Here is an 8,518-nt window from a genome sequence, read left to right on the forward strand (position 1 = left end):
CGCACACCTGTCCTCACTGTTGTCGGGTTAGCTGCGTCGTATTTGACTCTATGTTCGTAATCAAGGCTGAGATCCTTCTTTTCAGAGATCGGTTATGCTTGTTTTTGAGTCATCGCTTTTGTTGTGGGCCTCCCACATATGTAGAAGGCGGCTATCGGCTACGCCCGACTCTTTAGTATTCGGGATCTCCGACGTGGCCGTGGCTATGTCGCGGGTTAGGTAATTGACACAGTTTACAAGGTGATCGATTTGGGGGGGGGGGCATCATTTCGGACGTTTCGGAACTTGTCCCAGTCTGTGATTTTGAGGCCCTTTCTGACGTACGGGGTGATGGAGCTTAGAGAGAAGAAAGTTTGGATAATGTAGTGGTCACTGCCTTATGAGGTCTGCATGTTCGACCACTGGCATTGTGTGAGATTTTTCGTGAGGGTGAGATCAGGAGTAGTGTTTTTCTGCGCACTTTTGCCAATACGCGTGTGTTGTTGCGGTTCGTTGACTAGTGTAAAGCCCTCGTTTTGTAGGAGCGCCCCAGAGTTGGGATCCCTTGCGGCAATTTGATGTGCAGCCCCAGCTGACGTGTCGAGCGTTGAAATCACCTACCCCGATCAGCGGGTGGCGTGTGCTAATCTGTAATACTTTGCGTAGTGCTTCCATGAGGGGAGCTGCTTTACGCTTAGGGTGGCTATAAATGTTTAGGTTTGATAGACTATAGGGCTCATTCTGGTTCGAGGTAGGAGTTCAAAGAAAATGACAGTCGATGTGTTTGAGAGGCTATCGCTGGAACACTCACAGCTTTCGCTATATCACTAGGTTGAAGTCATGCTTATACTCCCACAATCTTTTTTAAAGCCTTGACGGCTCTGGAGGATGAGACGTTTGACGTTCGTTTCACGTTCCTGGCTGTGCGGCGTGATGTGTCATGAATACAGCTATGTAAGACTAGTTCACTGATCTCTAATGTTCGCAGATGTCCTTGAGGTCGCAACGTGAGGAGCCGACTTAAATTCTGCATGCTTACTGGGCTGAATTCTGGAGATACCAGGCACGGGTTACTCCATCACGACCTTGTCGCCGCAGTTGGTGTGATCTCAAACGCCTGCATTTTTCAGGTGAGCCCTTCAGGAGCATAATACATGCGTAACTGCTTCGTGGAACATCTCTGTGCTGTTAACCATATCACGGGACGTGCGAGATTGAATATATTTTTAAACTCCGGATCTTCGCGAAAATACAAAACCACATCTGCAGTTATGCGAAAAATAAGTCTTCAAATGTACTCATTCTTTTCGCGCACATCGAGGAACATTTAATAATATCGTGATGATGCCTACTCCTAATTATAGACATGACTAGCGTAACCTTTATTGCCAGTTAAGAACTGCTTCGTCCTCACACTCTGACATCGTGTTTTCACTCTCTGACTTCGTCAAAATACGTTATTTCATACTCCCAGGATTCGCTCAGTACTCATATGATGCCATGATTGATTAAACAAGTGGTCAGCATACTTGATCGAAAAGTTCGGAAGCGTCCGCTCAATGCTCTCACGCGGCGCAGGCGTACCGGCGCGCCGCATGTTGCGCCGCCTGTTCAGCTTCAGGAGGAAGAAGGAGACCCGGCGACGCTGGTGGCAGGAGTGCGACGATCGCGTCTGTCCCGTTCAGCTCCTGTGCCGGGACTCCGATGGCGCCGCCTGTGACCAGTCACGTGAGCCACCGCCGCGCAACGCTCTGTCGCATTTGCCTACATGTAACAGTCGTGAAAGGAACTCAGACAGCTCTTTTTGCTTCTCCTTGTTGCGCTCTTCACGATCTATTCCGCCCAGGTTTCCAGGTTCTCGTTGAAAACGCGCACGCACGCACGCACGCACGCACGCACGCACGCACGCACGCACGCACGCACGCACGCACACACACACACACACACACACACACACACACACACACACACACACACACACACACACACACACACACACACACACACACACACACACACACACACACACACACACACACACACACACACACACACACACACACACACACACACACACACACAAATTTAGCTGCGTGGTAAATTTACGTGCTGTGATTACATGCTGAGGGTGAATGACTCATTGCTATTTTATTATTTTATTTCCTCTTCAGCTAAATTTTCGCTTTTAATTTTTCTCATTACCTATTGCATACGTGACGTTACTGCCTATGGCATAATATCACTACCCATCCCTATGTTTACCTCATATCTACAACCCTACGCCCATGCATATACGATCTAAGTGCCACTTTGGGGTTACGTGATTAGTCTGATGACGTCACGTGCGTGACCACTTAATTTGCGGTCAACGCCGGCGCTGGGTTCCATTTCTAACGGGTTATATAAGCCTGTTGCCCTGTTTTAGTTGCGATTTCGTTTTTTACCTAAAGTTGGCAATTCCGTAGATGCCAATGACCATTAGCTAGCGCCCGTGTGTGTGTCTCTTTCCTCGTGTGTCCTGTTAACTGTGCTGCTCATATACAGATACGCAATACCAACTAGCCCGTCACATCGCTATTGTGAGCTACGCTAGATTACGAGTTGTTTGAGTTGGAAAATGTTTGTCTCTACTATAGTGCCTAGAATATCTCTACAAGGAAGCGCGAAAAAGAGAGCAGCCATTGGATAAGTCAACTGCTGTTTATTTTTACTGCATGCAGCCTCAGCGCAACATAGTTATTTTATCGGCTGTCTTTCTTACTAAAATAATTTCGTATTGAAAACCTGGTCGAACGTAAAGTAGTTTTCAAAAATATTTCGGTCAGGCGATCAAAACTGGTGGAAACATTGTTGAATGCGTAAACATTTATTTATTTGTTTATTTATTGAAATGCATGCAGCACCCGTAGACATTATTGCAAGTGGAAATGACACACAATAAACAAGTCATTAGACCGGTGAAATCAAGGCAACATAAACAACTGCAGGGCATGACACGCAAGAACAGATTGGAGACCACGGTAACACATCTGATAAGAGCGCGTGGTGCATATATTCAGAGCGGCGCTCGACAATTTGATAAGGTACCAAAAGGTTTCTGGGCTAGTTGGGGAAGCATGGCTTTGTAACAAATTATTCAGGGCTGCATAAATTAATCAGCGTCGGTCCTGTGTACTTCTTCCTGTGCCCGCGTCATTTATGTAGTGCTGAATAACTTGTTACGTATACCGATTCTAGTCATGAATTGATAGTGGAAAAAAATTCGCTTTGATAAGTATAAGATTTGCATTTAACTTGTCTAATTTTCTATCCGGGATCACCTCTACATGACCGGAAATGCTGTTGAAGCAAATAAATATTTTTGTTTGGTTTTATCTCTCCGTGGTCAAGTTTATATATAATTTATAATCTAAACTTTCTCCTTCGTGTAGACAAAATCTCCCATAACATTATTATCAAAGTTATTGTAGTAGTGTTTTTTTTTTATTATAATAGCCGGCTTATGACGCCGAAAAGCGTTCGCATAAAATATTACAAAGTGTGTTTATCAGCACTCCCGAATTTGGCCTTTCTTAACCTCCGAAATTTGACTTCGTCCGAATTTGACCAAAATTGGTTTTCAATCTGGATTGAATAAGACCTACTCAGCGGATTTTGAGTTCACAAAGATTGGCGTCCAACGCAATTCGACTGTGACCAACCCAGTGATGAGCTCTACATTGACGTCGGCCACCCCTCAAATTTGACTCCGTCCGAATTTGAGAAAAACTGGCGTCCAGCCTAATCAAAATACGGCCAACTCGGTGCCCAATCGAAAAAAAAAAGATAAAACGTCAAAGCCACGTCAAAAATGCGATAAAATATACTGAAGCTCAGGCGTAACGTGGGACTTTTCTGACGCCCTGTAGTACCTTTCTTGGGTATTATTGATTTAGATATCGACAGTCTCGTCATTTTAGCTAAATCACCAGGAACATATCCAGAATTACAATAATGTACGATTTTTGTCCATTATCATCTCATTTTCATTACTATGCATTTTATTGGATCAAGTGGTAGCCACGTCGCCTTCCTTGGCGAAAATTCATTATTTGGAGGACTTCAGCTGTTATGGTGACCCATAGCACGGTCACCTCTGATTAAAATCTGACACTACTTCCGGCGCATGCGCAGTCTCCGGGCGGGGACATCAGTGCACGGCGACGAGTGTGGACGATTACGAAGGCGTCTCTTGGCTGGAGCGACTGGAGCGTCCCGAGTGGCCAGTGCCCAAACACTGCTTCGAGAACCGGGACGAGGATCTGTCAGTGTCCTCCTGCGTCGAGTCCATCTGGAGCCCACGGAGCCGAGCTCTGTCCACGGCAGCAGGTCCCGCAGCATCTGTCAGCGGCGGGGGCCAATGGCTGGTGCGAGCAGAGGATGGTGCACGCGACGCGGTCATGGCCAAGCTTGGCCTCCAGGTGTGTGCGGCTCGGCTTGCTTAAATACTACAGCAGATCTTGTACAAAGTAAAGTTTGTGGCTCATTTGCAGTGCTTTGGACGGACGTGTTGAGTAGAGTAAGGGGGGCAACAAAAAAAAAAAATGAAACTAGCGATAATTGACATGTGACGGTGAGTTCGAGGACGTCGTCCAAAGAAAACAATCGCGCGTGCCTTGTAATTTGCATAACAAGGTGGAGAGGTAGAGAAGAGGGGATTGCTACGCGAGCGCCTGCTGAGCTCGTTGAACTGAAAAGACAAAAAGACAGAATTGTCGTAGAAAATCTTAGCATCGTTCCAAAACGCCCGAAAAAAGAAAATAAAAACGCGCAAATTTCTGTGAAATTAATGAACGCAACCGTTCTCTCTCCAGTGTACAGGTATAGTGTCATGGCATTTGGCTTTGTAATTAGCATCTATCTGCTAGACAAGTTGAAGACTGAGTCTGGGATAGTGATTTGAACCGACAACATAGCCGGTGTTTCAGCGAACACTTTCAAAAAATATTTCAAAAAGTTAAATACAGAAAACAATTCCACCGACCGCGGCGGACACAATATGCTGCAAAACTCTTCTGATTGTCCTGATAAATACCTTCTAATGAATTTTTTTGGTTATCACAGTCGTGTGGTAAGTTCCAGTGAGGAATTCGAAGCCGTGAGCGCGATGATGCCACTTCAGTTCTTGAAACGAAGAAAAGCTAATTTCCTAAAGCCCTGCAGTGCGAAGAAATCCGATGCTTTCTTTTTTTTTTCATACGGAACGGAAACTGATCGCAAGAAATCTAAACTGATGAAAAGAAGATGTCGGCTTATTCAAGCCACAGTTAATGCTTCCTTACTGAAAGAAAAATCATGGACTTATTTCAGCTTAAGGATCCCCACCCTACCTCAATTAAAGTGATGGGTATATCCGCAGGTCACCTGCCTGGGCAGCGGTTCACCAATGTCGAAGTCCTACCCTGGCCGCAAGGCGGTGTTCAGCGCTCACCGTGGTCTAAGCCTGTACAAAAGTGGTGGTGACGCCGCTGCTGCTGCCGAAAAATCGTTAAGAGTGCAACAGGCACCGATGAAAGACGGCTCGAGTACGCCAGAAGCAAAACCTGGTGCTGGTGACCACAGGAACCTCCCAAACACAGAGACACTGGACAACAAGTATCGCAATCGGAGCGTGAAACTGGAAGACAACCAAGGTGAGCAAAGAATCTCGTCTCAGCAGAATCCTGGGTTGAATGCAGACAGTGCTGAGTGCGCAAACGTCATGGTATATCATGCAGAGACTGCGATAACTTCAGAGGGTTCCATCTGCAAGCATCTAGAAGGACTGCTAGAAGAGTGTCAAATAAACTACTGGAAGGACAGCAGCAAGCTCGACGAAGGCCGCACGGACACTGATAGTCTTTATGGCTCAGGCAATGTCAGTGGCGTCCTGCACACCTCAGCTAGCAGCGGTGACATTAAGCTCGACCATATAGAGGACATTGGGAGGAGACTTCACTCGATTGGTAACCGCCAGAGTGGGGGCGGCTGCGGCGTCGAAGAAGACGGGCGGCTGCAGCTGGGTCTGGGTGACTTTGATCATTGGAGCAGTGATGTACCCTGCAACCGTCACAGGCGCGATGCATCTTCGCACAGCGAAGTTACCGGTTCCGGAGACTGCAAGGAAGGGAGCGGAGGCCACCATCTTCCATCTACTTCGTCACCTATCCCTACGGAAGCAAGCGGAGACGAATTACAGTTTGCTGCGGATGAAGCGAAAGCAACGAAGGAAAAGCACTGCAACGAGGACATCATTGAGGCGAAGACGATGAGGGACGATTCCTTCTCTTCTGACGTGACTTTGACGAAACTCAGCATCAGTGACTGCATCGAAGAGGCGGACTTCGAGGTGGCCTCTCAGCAGAGCATGGAACTTTGCGATGAGTTTTTAGATTCCTATTACGCCATCGAAACCAATGACGGAATGTGTGGTGCCACGCTTGACGATGGTCCCTCTGTTGTGCGCCAGTATCCAGATGTCGCGGCGACGCACGATGTGCTTCAGAATGAGCTGACGGCAACACCACGCGAGCCACGGAGCTCCGAGTGGGGCCACCATGACGCTTTTAAGGCTGAGCGAGGAGATTGCTGCATTGCTGCGTTCGAAGAGCGGACGTACCCCATAGGCCTGGTGCGCAAGTCAGCTTCCGTGTCGGGTGGAGGATTCGAATCCGTGGGCCCAAAGTTCTCCGGTATGGAGGTCAGTACAGTCAGTGCAGGTTCTTCACCGGCTTCTAGGCCGACACGGTTTGAATACTCTTTCTGTGATAAGGAGCTCAGACAATTGTGCCCCAGTCCCGTTTGCAGCCTAGACGGACAAGTGTCCGCTTCATCGTGCGATTCATTCTTCACCGTGGCCTCGTACGATGATGACCTATGCTTTCAAAAAGGCAACCAAATTGGTCCTGCTCAGAACGGTGACTCCTCCCTTGGTGGCAGCCTCCCGGAAACAGACTGTCCTTTACTTGTGGGCAGGCCCCTACGCACAGGATCACAAAGCTTCCAGAGCTACGAAGAGAGAACCGATTCTGGCTGTGACATTGAACGGGACACTGATGCTGTCAGCGCGTCTGGCGAAGCGAATGATCTGTCGCATGATGCTGAAACCACGCTGTGCAGGGACGGATATTCAAGTTCAACAACCACGCTATCCCTCCATGTTCTTGACGAGCAGGCCAAAGAAGCAAGTAGCACGGGCACTGGCAGCAAGTCAGAGAGCAGCGAGGAAGAAGAGGACAGTTCCGGGCGGAACTCCCCAGCAAGTCTTCAAAGTGAGTCTCCTCCGTCGTCTCCACTCGCACGATCGTCGTCTGAGTCACCGACGCCGTCAAACACGTCGAATCGCGCCACATGCAGTAGCAGCATAGCGTCATCACCTTTCTCGCTTCCAGAATATCAAATCCACCGAGATTCTTTTCACAGTCTGACGGACACTAACCCGGAATCCTCGTGCTGGGCCAGAGAGTCCCTCGCATCTGACGACAACGCCATGCATGTGGACTCCTCTGACGCGTACGCCTGCGGCAAGGTGTCCACACCATCAAACATGCCGAATAGCGCCACACGCAGTAGCAGCATCGAACCACCAACTTTCTCGCTGCCGGACTATCGCAGTTGCCGCGACTTTCTGCGCAATCTGACGGACGCTAACCCGGAGCTTTCTCATTCGCTCAGCGAATCTTTCGCGTCCGACGAGCGCAACATAGACCTGGATACTTCGGTCCAGGATGCCTGCCGACAGATCTTCAGCAGCTACAACGAAAGTTTCACGCAGTTTGAGTCAGTGCAGAACTTTGCGGCGCTGCCGCGTTTCAGCACAACGGAGATGCTCACGTGTCCGGAACTGCGGCCTTTGCGTCTGAGCGGATGTCGAGAAGACGTCTTTGAGCCCATACTGAGCAGGGACCCTAGCAGGCGCTTGAAGAGGCAAGCAATGCCCACGGCTTCGAACGTGGAAGCCTCCACCACCATAATCTCCGAAAATCGGGCACACGTGCCATCGGGATCTTCAGTATCTATGCCGGACTTGAAACGCTAGCAGGTTGCTCCAAAGTCAAGATAGAACGCGGCCACTTTAAGCTGTGGCTCCCACCAGCCCGCCGCTGCTGTATGAAACCTCAAAGCAATTGGCTGGAAAATAAAAGTCCTGGAACTTCCCGCTATAGGCATGAGAGAACAAAAAAAGTGAAAGTTATTAATAATTATTGGTCGTTTTTGGAAACACTTTTTATCGATCTTGACCGAGCACTTTTGAGGGCGTCTAGTCAAAGGTAGTCTCATTATCGTCGAAGAAGAGACCCACATTCTCGGTGATTGAAAATTTAGAAGTCATAGTTCTTCCGAATTGAACCAGAATGCGGCTCAGTACGGCCACCATTAGGACATTAGGAAGGCGTGTTACGAACCGATATTTGAGCACTGGTCCTTTTTAGTTACATGTGCACTGACAACAAATCAGTGGATCATACATTGGTGGACTAACACTTACTGATTTAAGGTGGCCACTGAAGAGACTCGTTGC

The 8,518-nt window shown here is 48.3% G+C and overlaps 1 protein-coding gene across 1 annotated transcript; it reads left to right on the plus strand.

The window, feature by feature from the left end:
- Nucleotides 1–1,569: 1,569 nt before the first annotated feature.
- Nucleotides 1,570–8,099, plus strand: LOC146191086 (uncharacterized). The gene is made up of 3 exons (XM_084600270.1): nucleotides 1,570–1,707; nucleotides 4,153–4,439; nucleotides 5,378–8,099. Exons 1-3 carry the CDS (start codon nucleotides 1,575–1,577, stop codon nucleotides 8,033–8,035), a joined length of 3,078 nt encoding a protein of 1,025 aa, XP_084456396.1. The 5' UTR covers nucleotides 1,570–1,574; the 3' UTR covers nucleotides 8,036–8,099.
- Nucleotides 8,100–8,518: the final 419 nt, after the last annotated feature.

The sequence above is a fragment of the Amblyomma maculatum genome, chromosome 4 (genome assembly GCF_055883805.1).
Source record: "Amblyomma maculatum isolate TAMU_Amacu chromosome 4, ASM5588380v1, whole genome shotgun sequence".
Lineage (NCBI taxonomy): Eukaryota > Metazoa > Arthropoda > Arachnida > Ixodida > Ixodidae > Amblyomma > Amblyomma maculatum.